Raw genomic sequence first — 20,426 nt, 5'->3', positions numbered from 1 at the left:
TTTAGTCCAGCTCTTCATTTCTATACCATGTTCTGATTAGACCACTTCAATTCAATTAATGAGCACCCAGAGAGTATATCCATAAAATATCTGTCACTTCCTCTCCCTGTAACCACTGAAATATATCTTGGCCCTCTGACTTAGAGCTGGGGAAATGGATAGTTGAGCTGGTGAGTTAGTTTCTTTGATATTCCCCTTTGAGTTTCTAAGAGTGGCAGTCCTACTTCAGAGGATGAAGATATCATAAAAGCATCTTTGTAAAGGTAGGTGCTCAACCAGAATAATCTGATGCATTTTACAAAGTTGCAATTCAAGCACCAGAAGTATATCAGGGTCCAAAGATGCTTAGACCCATAGTTTGAAAATGAATGATTTCAGATAGATGGCACATCATGAAAAGCTCGCTACTCATGACTTTCAGGATTTACTCTAAATATCCCAAAACTAAGAAAGAATACTTTTTAAAGACAAAAGGAAAAGACAGAGAGAGATGAAAGGTAGAACTTGACTGGGATCTGGCATCAACCAGTCCCTCCTAACAATATAAGACAGCCTTGATGGCCAGAAGGTTACATAAAGGCTCTTTGTATCTTGGCCTGCTACTTATAGAAATGTGAAAAAGGGAAATAAATCTCAATTAGTATTTACTATAGTATAGAACCAATAAAGATTGGACTAAAATGGTCTCTAGGTAGATACATATAGATATCCAAGTATCTCATAAAATTAAAATGTGATTAGAGATAACTTTTTAAAAAATCTATTACATTCCATTATACCAATACCAGGGAAAAAAGTAAAGAGTAGAAAATAAAATTAAGAAATTCCTATAGAACTCTATTTAGAAAACAGTAACAATGAGTATAAAACTCTAGATAGAGCTAAGAACTAGCTATGAAACATGTTTAACTATGAAATACTTATTAGTTATCCATGGGATTGAGCTTTCCACTAAATATCTTTGGGGGAAATGCTGACCTAAAGAAAAGGCATCCTTCCTAAAAATGGGGCCTTGAACACTTGGTTCTACTCTTTGAGTTAGGCAACCAGAGAGAACCTTGGAGAGAGAATATACACACTTGCAGGAAGTACCTACTGCTCAGAAACTGGATCTGAGAAATATGCATACGACACAGCACCTTTTAAAAGGACAGACACCTGTGTGCTCATGGGTATATAACAAATTTTGTAAGTATTAAAAAAAACCCAAAAAACTCAACTATTACAAAGTGTTTGGGAACGTCAGTTATTCTTGACATTCTGTAAGGAAAGACCAAGCTGTCTAAAACGGAATCAACTTAACATATATGATGAGTTTATTCTAAATGTGGGTAAGCACAAACTATCCTACATAAACCAAAGGGCTTGTTGATCTTAATTAGAAACAGATCTTAATTAGAAACATGGTATTTCAGAATAATTTTTAACAAATAAATATATATTAAAAATATAAATAGTAAGGTATAAATTAATTTCTTACTAAAGGACTCCCACAGAATAAAAAAATCCTCAGGCCACTACTGACTTGACTGCAACAAATGTTCACTCAACTTGTTCACAAATGTAACAAGGGTTCACTCAACTTTAAAATAAAACATTTAAAAAGCTACATTTTCTTCCTTTCTCCTCTACCAAATGCATAAAGATAAAGAATCATACTACTTAGATTTCCCAGCATGTGGGGCAAAGGGCACTCATGCTGGTGGTGTATAAATTTGCCACACTTTCATGAGAAACCTCTATTTACATGCCTTAAATATATCCTTTGAGTTGGTAGACAACCGGAAGAATTTTACAAAGGTGTTTAATATAGCATTGCTTACAATGGGAAAAAAATTTGGAATAGCCTTATATCCAAAGCAAGAACATGATTAAATCATCCAGGAAACATAATGGGGGGGGGGTACTAATTATATTGTTCATATACATATAATAATATAGTATGGAAAATATGCATAACATATTAAGTGGGGGAAGAAAACAAATTGCAAAATGGGATTCTACCTTCATCTCCCCTCCCACTCATCTGTATGTTCTTGTGTTGCTAAAACTATCTGAGCATACTTATTTTCAACTTTAAACACATTTAAAAATACCCACAGGCTCTCCTTTTCCCCCTTCCCCTCTCTTATTAGCTTACTTATTGCACAAATCACACTAACCAATGAATTCATCTTGGATTAAATATTTATACATGATTTGGCAAATTCTACATAATTCCTGCTGTTTAACTCCATTTCCATCTTATTTAAAAGCTGGATATTATGAAATCAATTATTATGAAACATTTCAGAGATTAAAAGGACATGAATAATTGGAAAAAAAGAGAAAATTCGAATAGAAATTATTGGTTCTTTCTAAGAAAGGAAATATCTCAGTGTTAAGAAAAGAAAAGACAGTGGTATTTTTTATATAGAAGAGTATCCAAATGTTTGGAATCCAATCTGCATTAAGTCTCTAGAAAGCGTTAGGAACTATTTTCATAAGATCCTCAGGGTAGGGTCCCAGTCTTATTTATTTATAACTGGCCCAGTGCCTGCCAGGATGTATGTACTCAGTAACTGTGCAAATATGATCTGGTTACTTAACGCTCACCCTGACCCATTTTTCAAATTAGGAAATCATGTTTCAAATGGATAAAGTATCTTACTTTAGGGCCACAATTCCTAAGGATTTTCATTCATCTCGATCCAACCTGGGAGCTCATTATTCCATCGGCCAGAGCACAGCAGCCCCAGGCTGCATACCTCTTCCAGGGCAGGACACGATTCTGTCCTCTTATACATCGGAGAGCTCTTGGCACAGGCTTGCACAGAGTAAATAGATGCTTGTCAACATCAACAACCTTACTGCCTGTGGTACTTTATCAATTTAGGATTATCTTCCAGACAAAATATTCCCTTAGGAGCAATAGTGTTGGATTTTGTTGTTGTTGTTTCATTTCCAAATTGAAGTATAATTGACTTACAATACTATGCTGTATTATATTATATTGTAAATATATATATTATGTATATAATATATATAAATATATTATATTGTAAATATATTATATTAGTTTCAGGTGTACAACATAGTGCTTTGATGTTTTATACGTTATGAAATGATCAGCACAGGAAGTCTAGTTACCATTTGTCACCATACAAAGTTATCTATTGTAGATTTCTGATTTGTGGTTACCATGGGATTCATGTATGTTGACCTATGTCTACTTGTTTTAAGCAGGTAGTCATTTAAGTTCTAACATATTCTAAAAGATCTACATTTTTACCACCCCCCCTTTTTGATGTCATATTTTATATCTTCATGTTTATCCCTTAACTGTTGATTGTAGTTATAGTTGATTTTATAATTTTTTGTCTTTTAATCTTCGTACTGGCCTATTTCAGTGGTTGACCCACAGCCTTTACTATATATGTGCCTTTACTAGTGGGATTTTTCCTTTTCTCTAAATTCTTCTTGTTGGAGCCTGTTCTCTTCCACTTACGGTAGATCCTTTGACATTTGCTTTTAGAGCTGGTATAGTATTTATGAACTCCTTTACTCTTTGCGTATCCGAGAAGTTCTTTATCTCCCCTATTCTGAATGACAATCTTGCCAAGTCGAGTACCCTTGGTTGTAGATTTTTCTCTTTTAGCACTTCAAATTTATCATGCCACTGCCTTCTGGCTTGCAAAGTTTCTGCAGAGAAATCAGCTGATAGCCTCATGGGGATTCCCTTGTACATGACTCTTTTTCTATTGCTGCCTTTAGAGTTCTAAGTTTTGCCATTTTAATTATGATGTGTTGGTGTGGGCCTCCTTGTGTTCATTTTGTTTGGGACTCTCTGTGCTTCCTATACCTGGATATATGTTTCCTTCTTAAGTTTTGGGAAGTTTTCACCCATAATTTTACCAAATACATTTTTGACCCTTTTCTCTCTCTTCTCCTTCTGGGACCTCTATAATGTGTTAGTCAGCCTGATGTTGTCCCAAAGGTCCCTTAAATTGTTCTCATTTTTTTCTTTTTGCTGTTCTGACTGGATGGTTTCTTTTATTCTATCTTCCAGATCATTCGTGTTCTTTTGTATCACCTTGTCTGCTGTTAACTCCTTCTAGTGTGTTTTTCATTTTACTTATTGCATTCTTCAGTTCTGACTGGTTTTTGTTTTCTAGTTCCTTGTTAAAATTCTCACTCTGTTCATCTATTCTTTTCCCTAGTTCAGTTAGCATTCTTATTACTAATGTTTTGAACTCTTTTTCTGGTAAATTATTTATCTCTGTTTCATTAGTTGTTTTTTCAAGGGAGTTTTCTTGTTCTTTTGTTTGAAACAACCTTCTCTGTCTCTATGAAATTAGGTCAAACAGTTACCTATCCTGGTGTTGAAGGGGTACCCTTGAGTGGGAGCATCCCGATACAGTCTGCATGTGGCCTTGGTGGGAGAGATGGATATGAAGTGAGCACAGGTCACGTCTTTCCCCAGAGTGTGCTGGCAGCTCTCACCTTGGTGGGAGGTGGAGCTGGCAATGGAGGGAACGGAGCCAGAGCCAGGTGTGAGCTGGGCTTCTCCTGTGCTCAGTGGCTGACACTTCCTCACGGGGAGCAGGGACAGGTCCCAAAGTGCTGAAGCAGAAGCACTGATGCTCAGGTTTGAGCTGACTCTGTTCCCTCTAAGTGTGTGCTCTCCCTGCTCCCAGGATTGGCACCTTTGCCCCAGAGGAGAGAAGCATTGGAGCAAGAGGCGGAGTGGGCACCTGGAGTGGGCCAAGGCGTCTGCTGAGGCTGTCCGAGCATGCCAGTCAGCTCTCCAGACCACACTCCATCTGCTGGCTCCATGAGCTCCAGGAACATCTTCTCTTTCCCCATTCAGACACAGGGCCAGGTCTAAGCTGGCTTCTTCCCCAAAACCGTGCACTGTCCTCAGCAACAGCAGCCTTAGCCCTAGTGGGGAGCTGCATCGTGGAACAAGAGGGGTCCAGACAAGCACGGAGGTAGTCATGGGAAACCGCCCGCGGGAAACCAGTCCGCATCCTGGGCAGTGTCAGTCTGTTTCCTCAGCCTTGTTTCAGGAGAAAGCAAGTGCACGCATGCTCTTCAGGAGCAGAGTCTAAGTTCCTCGCAACCCCCTCTGCTATTCCCACTGGTCTTCAAACCAGCCCAGGCACGTCATCTTCTCTGCACTGGACCCCAGGGCCAGGGCACCCAATATGTGGCTCAAACCACTCGCTCCTCAGCGGGGATATCTCCCAGCCCATGTAATCTCCCTCTTTTTCTGTGTCTCCTTCTAGGGGCACAGGTCCTGATCTGATCGTTTCTCTTCCCTTCCTGACTTTGTGTGGGTCTTTTTTTTACAGCCTTGGTTGCACAAGAGTCTTTTTGCCAGTCTCCAGTTTGTTTTCAGTGAGAACTACTCCACATGAAGATGTATTTTTGATGTGTTCGCGTGGGAAGATGAGCTCAGTGTCTTCCTACTCCATCATCTTGATCTTCAAAATTATGACACTATTATTGACCATATTCCCTGTATTGTCCATCATATCCCAGGACTTATTTTATACCTGGAAGTTTCGGCCTTTTAATCCCCTTTGCTTATCTTGCCAATCCTCATGGCAACCATCCAGTCTGTTTTCTGTATCTGTGAGCTGGTTTCTGTTTTGTTATGTTTGTCCATTTGAATTGTTTTTTAGACTCCACATATAAGTGAAATCATACAGTATTTACCTTCCTCTGTCTTACTTATTACAGTTAGCATAACACCCTCTAGGTCTATCTATGTTGTTGCAAATGGCAAGATTTCATTCTTTTTCATATGGCGGAGTGATATTCTATTGTGTTTTTTCCTTACCCGTTCATCTATCGATGGACACATAGATTGCTTCCATACCTTGCCTATTGTAAATAATGCTGCAATGAACACTGGGGTGCATATAACCTTTTTGATTCAGTGTTGTTTTCTTCAGGTAAATACCCAGATTTGGAACTGCTAGACTGTGTGGTAGTTTCTTTTTAAATTTTCTGCAGAACCTCCATACGGTTTACCATAGTGATTGTACCAATTTGCATTCTCACCAATTTGCATGAGGCTTCCCCTTTCTCCACATCCTCACCAACACTTGTTACTTCTTGTTTTTTGGATGACAGCCATTCAGTGAGGTAGTATCTAATCATGATTTTGATTTGCATTTCCCTGATGCTTAGTGATTTGAGCATCTTTTCACATGCCTCTTGCCATCTGTATGTCTTCTTTGCAAAAATGTCTATTCAGATCCTCTGCCTACTTTTTAATTGGAATTTTTGTTGATACAGAGTTGTATGAGTGCTTTATGTTTGAGATCTTCATGTGTTTTGGATATTAACCTCTTATCAGACATATAATTCGCAAATATCTTCTCCCTTTCAGTAAGTTGCTTTTTATTTTGTTGACTGTTTCCTTCACTATGCAAAACCTTTTTAGTTTGATGCAGTCCTATGTATTTATTCTCGCTTCTGTTGCCCTTCCTTGCCCAAGGAGACAAATCCAAAAAAATATTGCTGAGACTGATGTCAAAGAGCTTATTGCCTATATTTTCTTCAAGGAGTTTTATGGTTTCAGGTCTTACCTTTACATCTTTAATCCATTTTATTTTTGTATGTGCTGTAAGAAAGTGGTCCAGTTTTCCCAGCACCATTTATTGAAGTGACTGTCTTTGCTCCCATATTGAGACGTATATATTTTTATTTCTAGTTATGGTCTTATCTTTTCCATTTAAAGAAGAACTTTTAACACTTCTTGTGAGACCTGTTAAGTGGTGATGAGCTCCTTTAGTTTTTGCTTGTTTGCTCTGTATCTCTCCTTCAATTGTGAATGATAAACTTGCCGGGTAGAGTATTCTTGACTTTAAGCATATTTCCTTTCTACTCTTTAAATATATCCTGCCACACCCTCCGGCCTGCAAAGTTTCTGTTGAGAAATCAGCTGTTATCTTACAGGGCTTCCCTTATATGTGACTAGTTGTTTTTCTCTTGCTGCCCTCAAAATTCTCTTTAACTTCTGCCTTTTTACTTTATTTATTTTTAAAATGTATTTATTTATTTATTGGCTGTGTTGGGTCTTCGTTGCTGCTCATGGACTTTCTTTAGTCACGGTGAGCGGGCGATACTCTTCGTTGCCCTGTGTGGGCTTCTCATTGTTCACAGCATAAGCTTCTCTTGTTCACAGCATAGGCTCCAGGCGTGCAGGCTTCAGTAGTTGCAGGATGCATGCTCAGTAGCTGTAGCACATGGGCTTAGTTGCTCCTCAGCCTGTGGGATCTTCCCAGACCAGGGATCGAACCCGTGTCCCCTGCATTGGCAGGCAGACTCTTAACCACTGTGCCACAAGGGAAGGCCAACTTCTGCTTTTTAATTATGATATATCTTGGTATGCATCTCTTTCGGTTCATGTTGTTTGGGACTGTCTGTGATTCCTGGACTTTGATGTCTGTTTCCTTCACCAGGTTAGGAAAGTTTTCAGCTGTTATTTCTTCAGATAAATTTTCTGCCCCTCTCTTCTCTTTCTGGAACCCCTATTATGCAAATGTTAGTACATTTCATGTTGTTACAGAGGTGCCTTAAACTATCTGCATTTATTTTTTTTTTCTTTTTGTTGTTCTTATTGGGTAATTTCCACTATATTATGTCTTCCAGATCACTGATCCATTCTTCTGTATCATCTAATTTGCTACTGATTCCCTCCCATGTAGTTTCCATTTCAGTTACTGTATTCTTCAACTCTGGTTCTTTCTTATATTTTCTAACTCTTTATTGAACTTCTCACTGTGTTCTTCCATTCTTCTACTGAGTTTGGTGAGCATCTTTATGACCATTACTTTGAACTCTTTATCAGGTAAATTACCTATCTCCATTTCATTAGGGTTTTTTCCCTGGGGATTCTGTTCTTTTGTTCAGAACATATTCTTCTGTCTCTTCATTTTGTTTGACTTTGTTGTTATGAATTTGGTGAAACCTGCTCTCCCTCCCAGTGTTGAAGGTGTGGTCTTGTGTAGGAGTATCCCCTGTGTAGACTGGGTGGCTTTGGCAAACTGGCTAGAGCAAATGCTGGCCAGGATGCTTTGAGGTGCACTGCACTGGGGCCACCATGGCAGGACGGCTGGAGCTGGAGAGGGCCAGGGCTATTATGGCTCACAATCACTTTCGGAATGGTATACGGGCTCTGGTCTAATGGTCCAATACTTGACCAGTGGTTCTCAATTTTGTCCCTCAGAGGACATTTGGCAATGTCTGGAGATACTTTTGGTTGTCACAACTGGAGACGCATTACTGTCATCTTGTAGGTGGAGGCTATTGATGCTGCTAAACATCTTACAATGCACAGGACATCCCCTCAAACAAAGAATTATGCAGCTCAAAGTGTCAACAATGCTAAGGTTGAGAAATCCTGCACTGAATAATTAAAATAAGATAACATTATCCACTGCCTTGATGTTCAAATTATCATCGAGAGAAGCATAGAAGAGCCTGGATGTTCCTGGTTTACAAGTGCTGGACACTGCACATCTTGCCAGCACACGACTGTCATCTTTAGCTGATTCAAGAGTGGCACATGATTCTGCAAGCTGCACTGGAGACATGGAGGGTTTAAAGTTGATATTCACTTCATCCTCAGTGAATGTGGGCAAGTCCCAAGTAGCAGAATATGAGTATGCAAAAAAAACTACCAGCTTTTCTGGATCCACAGTAGTCTTAGCTCTTCTGACAACTTCTACCAAGTTAAATAAAGGTATTATGTATTTAGGCAGTTTTTAACTACTTCACATCTCTGATTTCTAGTACCTAAAAATTTAATGACCAGGGTAACAAGGGAAAAACCCCACCAAAAACAAAGGAGAAAAATAGAGACCATATGCAGATTTCCATCATTGCATCCACTGCCTTCCACCCTCTCCAGTCTCATATTTTGTGGACTATTCATTCAGTGATGGTATTAAGGAAGCCATAAAGCATATTATAAATGAAGAAGGAATGCTTTGGTAGAGTTAATTTCTTAGTATTGAATAATAACAGTAATAAAGGAAAAAAACCAAACATCTTAAGTATTAGGAACAATAGAGGGGACTAGTGAAACACGTTTGCAGACTTATGTCAACAGGAAAACATTAAGGAGCTGCGGTGCACTGCATGAGTCCAAGAGACCTGCCCATGAGATACACTGTCACACAGAAGGTCTATGAGAGCACATTGTGACCTAGAAGGAAAGCCACTGCTAGTGTGACTTCACTCTACTGCTGAAACTCTAATGATACAAGGACCCACGAATAGAAAGGCAAATAGAAATGCTCAGTTTGAGGTAGCAAGGGAAACCAGAAATTATCATCCAAGTGAGAAAAGCACTGCATGCCACTTCTTAGCTCCTTAGGGACTTCACTGAGCCTAAAGTCCTGAAGAATTTCAAAAGTTGGAAATAAAAATGAACTTTTACTTCTTATTGTGCACTTGGAGTTCTGGGTGGGAACTAACTATAGAATTCCTTCATCTTTCCCAATCTTAAACTAAAATGTGGCTTCCCTTAGGGTAGGTAGAGATGGAAATATGTAAAGGAACAACTGAAAAAAATTTCCCAACATCTACACAAAAAATCATTAACATAGTGAGATGTAATGTCTCCCAGAAAAATCTTTGGTTAATTAATGATTAGTTTAAGAAAACTAAGCATGTCAGGTTATTTGTTAGCCAAAGATAAATAAGTCATGGACACTATAAAATACAATATAAGAGAATTCAACACCTACTTTAAGAAGCTCACAGAAACTACCTGTGTATGAGATCAAACAGAAGTACTATTTTAGCCTTACAGGCTTTATCCTGGGTTAAAGAATGACAGCAAAATAATTACATGTGTGAGATTGCAAAAAATTACTCTATAAGAACTTTGGTACACACAACTCTCATTAAAAATAATAAAATTGAAAAAACATTATTTCCCCATATTATAAACAATACATTTTTCCAGAGAAAAAAAAAAGACCTGATAGGTAGTTTTCCTGATAGACCAGGAATCCACAGAACTTAAATGTGGCTCAAAGTTTCCGTGCTCTGTTTTCCTCACCTATAAAATTAGCAATTGGCCTAACCGCTAAGGTATTGTTCATCTGTGACATCTGATTCTAGAATTGATTTTAACAGGGCTTCAGAAATGTATTATTTAAAAATATTTCAGCAGAAGAAATGTAAAAGACACACATTTTCTTTGTCTCTCCTCAGTATCCCTAGTTTAAAGTTTCAAGGAGACAGTGTTGAGGTTGCAGGTATAGGGAGAGGAGTATGTTTTGTTAACACAAAACAAATCATGTTTAATATCTGTGTTAACATGGGTTTGTGTCTAAGGCAAAAAATATTAGTAAATTCATTAATTAAAATCCTATTATTTTCACACTAAACTATGATTTATTAAAATCAGGCAACTCTGGATGAGAATGACCATTCTGGGTACCAATTGTGCTTGGAATTTAATTTTGCTTTATTAAAAATTCATACGTAAAGAAGCTCACTGAGTATTTGTTCTTAGTAGATATGTTAGCCAAAAGGTCTGCTTTGATAGTAGTTAGAAAAAGAAAAAATGTATGAGTTTAATAATTTTGAAAACTAATTGCATGGCCTTTATAAAGACATTTTTATTCTATCACATACAAAAGAAAAACAACTTTTTTTCTAAAAATAATGTTTCCTAAATATTTCTATTAAAAAGGTGTCCTCAGTGACATACTGCTGAAAAATGTCTGCGTCACTTTCCCTGCTATCCTAGACTGTCACAGCACCAATAAAATTTCTTCTTTGGAAATTTAAAAATACAAATCTCTTTAGAGGTATGTAGCCGCTGGAGCACACCCAGGTGATCTCACGTCACATTTCTCATGCTGCTGTCACAGATTCTTTCTCCATAAGGCGAAAGCAATCTTTTTCCCCCAGGGTAACAGGCACTTTAAAATCATGCCTCTCTACTGCACTTGGGGTTTGGATCTGCTCCAACATATTCCTTTATTCCCAACAGAATAGCACTTCCAACTACCAGCACTTGAGAATATTTCAATTTTCCTTTATTTAAAAATCAACTGGGTAGAAAGTTTGAAAAGTGGTTCGGCACACAGTACCCATGATGACCTCAAATTTGCTATGTTGAAACCACCCTTTAGCAGAAAGCAACTGAAATAATATCCTGCTAGAGATTATAAAATGTACAATTAAGAGAAACCTAGTATGCAAGAATAAAATTAAGTATTTAAGATCAAATTAAAAACTGAGATGCAATTAGAATCTACTTGACCAACAGATTTCCCATTCTAGCCCACACTCACCTCTCCCGAGGAACAGCAAACCAGTACTCTGGTTGCTTTCTTCGTTTGCCATACTGCTGGACCATGGCTGCAGTGTGAGTGGCAAAGGACTTTCTCATTGGTTTTCCCACTTTAATGCAAAGAAACATGGGTGGAGTCTTGCTCTTCTCTTCTTTTGAAGGAAGTATATCTGAATTACACATGAAAAACATTTCCTCATTATTGACAACATGATAGTTGGCATAAACATCATATAACATCATCACATTAGGACTAATCAAATTTTTCAGATCTTCTTTAGCATGAAAGGAACAAGCTTTGGATGCTTTAGGCTCGTCTATATCACAGAAGATGCTACAAACTAGGAATAAGGATAAAAACACAACAGCAAAGAATGGAGAATCTTGACAACTCACAAGAATACATATTAATAAATGGTAATAAGGACCCAATTACACCATAATGTGTTTCAGTTTAGAACTGAAATACCTTCAAACACCTCTTAAAACTCCTTTAGATTTAGAAATTCAAAGTGAAAAAGGAAAGTTACTTGAAAGATTTAAGAAAACAAACTACTTTTGAAATAGAATTCTATTGTCATAGTTTAATGTTCAAAAGAGATAGCATACATTGCTAATCCCAATTACAGTTGACCCCTGAACAAAACAGGGTTTAGAGGCCCTGACACCTGTGCAGTTAAAAATCCATGTATAACTTTGGAGTCGGTCCTCCATGGAGTCAACCAACCATGGATGGTATAGTACTGTAGTTTGCATTTACTGAAAAAAATCTGTGTATAAGTGGACCTATGCAGCTCAAACCCTTCTAATGTAAAGACATGCTCGACTGAGAAAACATTGTTCTCAAATAATTGTACTACTTTTGCTATTACATATGCAAATTTTAGGAAGGCAACTATACACGGATACCCTGGAGATATTGTGGGTTTGGTTCCAGGCCATCACAATAAAGCAAATATCGCAATCTAGTGAGTAACACAAAGTTGTTGGTTTCCCAGGGCATATAAAAGTTGTTTATACTAGACTATAGTCTATTAAGTGTGCATAGCATTATGTCTAAAAAAGTACCTCTTAAAGAATCCTTTATTGCTAAAAAATGCTAACCATCATCTGAGCCTTCAGTGAGCTGTAGTAGTAATATTAAAGATCACTGATCACAGGTCACCATAACAAATAATGAAATAAAGTCTGAAGTATTGCAAGAATTACCAAAATGTGACAGAGAGACATGAAGTGGGCAAATACTGTTGGAAACAGGGTGCCCATAGACTTGCTTGATGCAGGGTTGCCACGGATCTTCAATTTGTAAAAAGTGCAGTATCTGTGAAGCACAATAAAATAAGATATGCCTATACAACAGAATACAAAGAAATTAAAAATGGCTTACCTTCAATGGGTACTTGTATTCTCTTTAACAGCCATAACTGAATCTCAGATTTATTATCCATTTGTGCACCTTGGCAACTGTTGTCCAGAGTCGATTCCAAACAGGAGTCTGGATACTCTTTATTCATATTTTCTTCTGTAGAAGAGCCTAGTTGTAGTGGAAGGGGTGCTCTCTCTTTTACCCAGGTTTTATCTGGCTCTTCATTGCCCTCAGTTGGGGGATCACCTGCCTGGGGAAGAGAACTACTAAGGGTGATGTCTATTCCCACTGGCTCAATACTTTTGCCATCACTTAGTTCTGCCTTTTGTGAGTTATCAGGTAACTGTGGCCCTTCTTTGTTCTTATTAAGGTAATATTCAATGAGTTTAACTTTATCTAGATCTTCATGTATGTTCAGTGTGTTTTCCACCTGGCTTTCTGGAGACCCAGACTGCTTGTCCACCTCTGGCATTATATCTTGCTTCTCACAGGTTTCTAAATCTAGGGTCCCCTTCAGTTCAGCATCACACTCTGTTCCTGAAAAGTTCAGGGCTGACTGCACCTGCATTTCCGCAGTAGAGCTGATTATTTGTGATTTAGTCTTCCTTAGCTCCTCTGGGTCAAGAGAAAGGCACTCCTTTGAGGTTTCTCTTTTGTCCTTTCCACTATCGGTTTGAGAAGAAAGTTCTTCCAAGTCAACGAAGTCATCATCTTCCCCTAAGAGAGAATTTTCTTTGGCTATAGATTCAAACGCAGCCCGAGTATCAGAAGGTTCCTTGCTAAGGTTAGCCACTGGGGTAGATCCTTTGGTTGCCTCTGCAGAGGATCCCAGTTTCTTTACCTTGTCTGACACTGAGCTGTCTGAGGGCTTTGTTTCTGTGTATTCTGTTGACTTCTCCAAAGGTCTTGTTGATTTGGAATCTGAAGTGATGGTTCTCTCTCCATTCTGCTGCCGTTTTTCTTTGTTGAGAGATTTGAACTTACTGAATGGGTTGATATCCTTTTCTGAAGCCAGGTCTTCCCATTCTCCAGGCCTGTACAGAGGACAAAGATCCTGAGGTAGGTCACTGTGGGGGGAAAAATGGTGGATGCACACGGAATGTTAAAAACAAAAACAAAAGCAAAATGGATGAAAGGCAAAAACCAAAACAAAACCCAACCGAAAACCAAAACATAAATATACCACAACTTAAACTTATGTTTAAAGGACTTTAGAACAAGGAAATGAAATCAAGAAACTGACTTCAAAATAAAAAATAAAATCAACTACAAAAAATGGCAAAATAAAGAACCACGAGAGTTGCTCGCATATCCTATTAGGAGCAAATGAATGGTATTGGAGGTCATTTATGAACATGGAGATGTCACCCACTAGATTTTTAATGATGAAATAAATAATGTCTCTGGTTTTCATGAAGAACAAAGGAGAGGGAATGTTTTAGTACTATGACTAAAATCCCTTAGATATTCAAGGCTTTTCATTTTTTATAAAAATAGTACATAAACCAACCGCATTCATTCTGAATGGCTCATTGACTGAGTAGCTACTCATTTAACTGCTCTATAAAGTGACTGACACTGAACCATAATTTTGGGTTTCATGGTTTAAGATCCAATGCTTCCAAATAAGAGACATCCTTCTACTCCTGAAGGAGATGCAAGAGGATTACTTCCACTGTTACATAGCACCTGCTCCATTTTACAGCTTAAAATTTACAGAAAAGTAAATCAAATACACTCTTACTTATAATAATTAAAGTTTCTTAACTTTCATTTTATTACAGTATCATTTTACTTTATGGCAATGAGCAACTGTTTTATCAGCTGAAACATAGTTTCCTGGGACACAATCAATTGTTTTTCCTTAATAACAGATGCTTTACTACCCAGATTTGATTTACACAGAAAATATTGATTAAATGTGTTCTCCAAAGTGTAAAATAAATTGCCAAGAAACACTTTTTTAAATCTGTATTTTCGCTTACCTTAGTGTAGATACTGGGTTAAAATACAGAGATATAAAAACCCTTTTTTTAAAAAAAAAAACCCTTTAAAACATTTTTGGATTTCAGAAATAAATTTTCTAAAAAGGCTAGATCATATTCAGGTAATACTTTATCATTCTGGCTTTGAAATAATTATCACAATACTTAACAAAGGAAGTTGAGGAGGTTCAAGTTACTGAACTTGAACTGTCTTCCCAAAGTTACTGAACAAATCACTTGCATGGAACATCCAGGCTTTTTCCAATACAAAATAAAAGCCTGTGTAATTGTTAGGCTCTGATAAATGCTTTAAAAAACCTCTAATTCATAATTCATTACAATTCACTAATCACTCATTGAGCCCCTAAACACCACGTACTAAAAGACAATTGTGACAGTATCTCTGTTCCTCAGGAACCTGTACACACAAAAATGTTCTGCTCAACATGAGCATCTCAGGAGATGTGAAAGATGCTTCAATCCTAGAGCCAAATAAATTAGTGTGATGTGGTATAATTTCCATTTTCAGACCCAAAATTTAATTTGGCATATCAAAGGCCAAAGTAATCCAGTTACAAAGCCCAGCTTTTCACATACTTTACTAGCAAATTAATATGCAAAACTGTCTTCCACGAACACCTAAGCCCCTTCCTCATCTCTTCCTTCTCTAGCTAGCCTGACCCCCACAAACAATGCATTCAACTGCACTCTAATCAGCCTCATATATTACCTTCTTGTTTACCTGTCCCTTCTTGTTCTGCCTAATCCAAGTAGTGATTAATTTAGCCATCCCGTTTTCTGCATCGCAGCTGCCAAGCTCTACTGGGGCAAAGTACATAGTGGTGTAAACTGGCTCCGCTGTTAATTAATGTTTTCTAGACTCAGCCAGAGACCTAATGATGACCAATAATCCCTTCGGTTGTTCCGTTCCTAGTATCTGCGGTAGCTGGAGTTACAAAATGTCTTACACAAAATATATCAAGCCTGAAGGTCAGAATGGAGAGATTTTATGCACGCGCGCACACACACACACACACTCTCTCTTTTAAAAACTATTTGCACGTGGCAGCTAGATAATTTGCACTTCTTGTTTTACCATACAACTTTAAATAATGAAATTTAAACTACTTTAAACTTTTAAACAATTAATGGAATTCTGAGGTCAATACCAAGTTCATTTCACACTGATTCCACCACCACATTCTATTTTGCTCACTGGTGCACACACTCTTCATTAGACTAAAAGTCTTTATATACCTTCACCCACGGTAGCAATCACTGTACAAATAATTCAACATATTAGGAGCCAATTCTCAATTCCTCTCTCTCCCCCCAGCTACAGCATTAGCTCCCAATCGTGAAACACAATCTCACATTGAGAGAAATCTTTCTGTAAGAATGTACTTTCACTACTATTAAAAGAATATTTAACATCCTAAGCTGAAGATGTGTAACAGAATTATTCCATTAGAAGCCATCACTGGGCATGAAATGCCCCTATCTGCCTGGCCATCCAGTTCCAAACTCAACTGTATCTTTACCTAGTCTTCTCTTCTTTCCTCTGTCACAAAGAACCCCATGTTCACACTTTCTTCCCCAAACTAACACTTTCATCCCCTCTCCTCCTTCTAAGATTCTAAGGCAGCTGGACACTCCCTCACATGGTTCTCATGGAACGCTGTGTGCACGTCTACGTCTACAGTGCTGTTCAATGACCACTTCTTTCCACCTGTTTACCCAGTAGACTGCAGGACAGGGGCCGTGACCCACTCATCTCATATCCTTGCCACATAAGAGGCGTGCGCTAAGATGTATTAGAAGCCGCAATCTGTGTGAATAAAAGATTCCCATAGAACAATGATCAGAGTTTCAGATATGAGCGGAAGGTGCAAATAAACAGCCTACGCTTATTAAGTACAGGCTATTTTCTATGAGTTTTGGTATATCAATGCTTTTAGTTCCTGTAACAGCTCTGCAAGCTGAAGAACACTATTAATTCCATTTTACAGATGAGAAAACTGAGGCTCAAGATTGAGTCACTCATGGAGGTCGTGGAGCTGTAAGTGCCAGAGCCAGGAAAACCCAGGCATCACCATGCAGGACTGCCTGGCCCGCTACACTGGCTCACTTAGACACTTCTGCCAGAACTTCGAAACTATCTCAGTGACCATGCTCCGGTGGTTCCTTCAGTGTCTGGGCATGTAAGGGTCTAGTGGATCAGGTGCTACGGACTGCAGAAGTCCAGGGGAACCTGCTGGCATAAACCCCTAGGAACTCTGTCTGGGTTAGTTCCCTAGTTACCTTCCCTTCTTTTCATGAGCCCAAGGGGCAAGTTTCTCTTTGTCCTGTTGGACCCACTGCTTTGCCTTTACCTTGCTATCACTTTTAGAGAGTTTTTAGAGATTTTTACTGCTAGCACATATATAGTATACAGAAACAGGCATACTGGCAAAATGACAGAAAGAATCCGATTATCCCTACAAGTGAATCGATTCTATGAGTTTTCTTAAGCTCTTTCCTCATGGGGAGCTTCTTTTTTTTTTTTTAATCAAAACACTCAGTTTTAGAAGGCAAAAGAAATCAGGACTAAAGTAACATCCACCTACACTTCAGAGACAAAACAAATTACTATTACTCCCTTTCACACCACTTAAGGTAGTCTGGCTACAGGGGCAGTGCCTCTGCCCTGTCCACTCACACCTCTCTCCACACAGGATTAAGGGAATACACGAGCTGGGAAGAGTGTCTATCCTAGCATTTGAATGAGGAAGAATGTAACTCTGCTTACCAATGGAATCAAACAGAAAATACTATTCTCTTATTGATAATCAGACAAATTCTTTCAGAGAAACTTCAATTATTTGCATAAATAAAGAATACACATTGCTCTTCAGAAAAATAAGCCAAAGAAATACCATTTTTACATGCTGATTTATTTGAAATGTTTCACTGTCCTTATTATTGACTTTATCATTTCCATTTCCTCCCCTTTTTCAATTTTTTAAAATTTAGTGCACAAATATTCTCCCTTCAAATTCACCCCTACACAGCCTCTCACTCCTGCCAATGCCCTCACTTTTTGTATACATTTAACTCTCCCGACACCCCTTTCCCGGTAAACAAAGAAAGATCCCTTACGATGGCAAGGCATCTTTGATCTTCATGTGGGAGATGTCATTGTAGAGCGCAATGGAAACGACCTCTTCCATGGGGCAAATGAGGCCATACTCCTCACACCCGTTTTCAATGACCAGGGGATCGGACTTGTGAGGGTCAAACATGATGTTATTAGGAGTGACGATCATGACACCTCCAACCACACCCTGAAGAAAAAGACAGGACAGAGTCACTACGGGCAAGATGCCACCACCATAGCAGCTTTAATGAACTCATGTTGCCATTCCACGGACTCTGTGAGCCACAGTACCCTACAGGACAACTGCATCCCCTCTAGGAGGGCTGGAAAAACAGGCTGAAGAAATGCAACACTGGGCGCGGTGTGCTGAGCAGACAAACAGACTTGCCTCGCTGTGGCAATCAGCCAAACCTCGTTCTGGCAGAGCTGCTGCAATAGTACAACTGTGGCGGCACCTTGGGTTTCACAGGTTATGTCTCAGATTCCCCAATTCTCTGTCTGTAAAATGAGAAGGGCTCTCCCAGGTGCTTTCCCAATTGACAACTGGGTACTCTACAATTCACTCAGCACATATTCACTCTGTGTCCAGCAAGTGCTTGGTACTGAGCTCGGGATGTGGCTGTACTCCTGACATTTTGCTCTAAGATGCTTAGAAAACCCACATTCAGCAAAATTTGACACAAATAATATGAAACTTCTGCAGACAAACGTGAATATATCCAAACCATGGAAACTGAAAACAAAGAACAGCACCTTCGTGGGAACTTAAAATCTGAAACTTGGTCAGTTTACATAGCAGACCTTGTTGGCCACAGGGATGTTATCTACCAGGGACAGCAGGACATGAGTGACTCCCTTTAGGTAAATTATTTATTTTAATACTGTTAATGAGTTTAGTGATCACCTTAGCAAAAAGTTTTGCCTTTCAGGCATTACTTATTTTTGGTTGCAAAAGTTTTAAGTGCATATCAATAATGTATTTTCCTACCATTTGAACCTGGCATGAAGTCTCCACTATGAGCACAGGAATTCGCTTTATATCAACCTTACCCCTTCTTCAGAGACTCACTAAAAGTCAGATTTGTTCTTTATACACAACACCAACAACCAAAAAACTGAAAAGATGATATAACAGACATTTTTCTTATCAGCACCTCTAGCAGCAAACAGGTTGAGAGCTTACCATTTTCCAGGCTAGGTGCCAAGCTCCTTAGATGAATTTTATTTTAATTAGCACTCCCTATTAGTTAAATTTGATTATTGTGCCTACTTTATAGATGAGGAAAATGGAAGCTTAGGAAATTTAAATAATTTGCCCATGGTCTCAGAGCTAGTGGAGGTAGAGTTGGAATTTAACTTCAGTGAGGCCAACTCCAGCATTTGCTGTTAAACACATTCTACACTGTCTCCCTAACGATTTATGGGCTAAGAACCAAAATATAACTGATAAACCCGAGGTCACAAAGAATCACATTTCAACTCGATGATTACCATTGCTTCAGTAAGTAAAATGCCAGGCGTCCAAGAGAGGAAAACAAATGGACAGTTGTGAAATCCTAAAGCCAAAACTTTGGGTAAGATGTTTTAAAGTAGTCTGCCTTCAGTAGTTTGGAACTAGTTTAGTTTTCCATAGATTATAAGAAAAGGAAACAAATTGCATAGCCATATACCTTTCCATCAGTGAAGTAGCGACAATTCATTTTTAAAAATTTTACCACGCCTGGCTCGTCCTCTTCAGAAGTGGATGATAAGACTCTCTCAATGGGTTTTAAGGCCTTTCTTGCTAAGTCAGCATCCTTTAGAAAGCAAAATTTTCCAAAATCAAACAGAAGCACTTTTTTAAAAGGTTATTTATATGAATCAAGCCATCTAAGCTCCCTGTAAGTAACCTGTTTCTATTTAACTTGGACATAAAAAAAAAGGGCAAATGTCTTTCAACCTTCAAAAATATCACCCAAATCAAACTAAGATTTTTAAAAAGCAAATATGTATGAACCCATAGAAATGCCTCATCAAATGTCTTTAGAAAATACCTTAAATGGAAGAACTTATATTGGACTCATGGTTCAAATTCTTTAGAAAAAGGAGTAAAAGTAGTACAAATAAACTACTGGTCTCAATGAGAGTTTAACCTCATACTTCTACATAAATAAAACATGCATTTCTGCATTTGAGACCTTAAATGTGAACAGGTTTCTTCTCTCAACTAATGATAAATTACTTAACCCCACCTCTTTGGTGAGGGAGGAGAATTTCAGATGAACTCTTGTGAAAAATAACATGTAGAATTCTATAATAACTCAAAACCATTGCTGATAGATATGAGCTTCAGTACATGAATGAAATACATACAGGCAGTTTATCATATTCTGCATCTGATGATGAAGGAGAGACAGTAGCACCAGGACTGGATGATGATAACCTTAAGGTACTGGAAGGGAAGTTGGCATCTGGCACAAAAAGAAGCTGAGAATGGGAAAGAAAAGCTAGGTGAGTCCCAAGAATCTGGCGAACCACAAGGAAGTGTTTAGAGCAGTTGCTCTCTGCACAGTATCATGATGGGTGACTAAGACCTAGTTGGCTTTCACAGAATTCATGAGCTACCTGGGGCCTCCCAAACTAATTCATGAA

At 38.3% G+C, this 20,426-nt stretch overlaps 1 protein-coding gene across 11 annotated transcripts in view; it reads right to left on the bottom strand.

Annotated features, from left to right (window-relative positions):
* Positions 1 to 20,426, bottom strand: part of NCOA7 (nuclear receptor coactivator 7) — a 146,566-nt gene that overhangs the window by 31,616 nt on the left and 94,524 nt on the right. For 9 of the 11 annotated variants that reach the window (XM_057738471.1, XM_057738473.1, XM_057738477.1 and 6 more), the window contains 5 exons: positions 20,148 to 20,261; positions 19,466 to 19,591; positions 17,798 to 17,982; positions 12,696 to 13,741; positions 11,310 to 11,478 (listed from right to left, as the gene is read on the bottom strand). In XM_057738471.1, coding sequence (XP_057594454.1) covers positions 11,310 to 11,478; positions 12,696 to 13,741; positions 17,798 to 17,982; positions 19,466 to 19,591; positions 20,148 to 20,261 — 1,640 coding nt within the window. The remainder of the gene's footprint in view (positions 1 to 11,309; positions 11,479 to 12,695; positions 13,742 to 17,797; positions 17,983 to 19,465; positions 19,592 to 20,147; positions 20,262 to 20,426) is intronic. The other 2 variants (XM_057738478.1, XM_057738476.1) reach the window with 1 other exon arrangement.

The sequence above is a fragment of the Hippopotamus amphibius genome, chromosome 6 (assembly GCF_030028045.1).
Source record: "Hippopotamus amphibius kiboko isolate mHipAmp2 chromosome 6, mHipAmp2.hap2, whole genome shotgun sequence".
NCBI lineage: Eukaryota > Metazoa > Chordata > Mammalia > Artiodactyla > Hippopotamidae > Hippopotamus > Hippopotamus amphibius.
The sequence above is the reverse complement of the archived record's forward strand: the minus strand, read 5'-3'. Positions and strand labels throughout refer to the sequence as shown.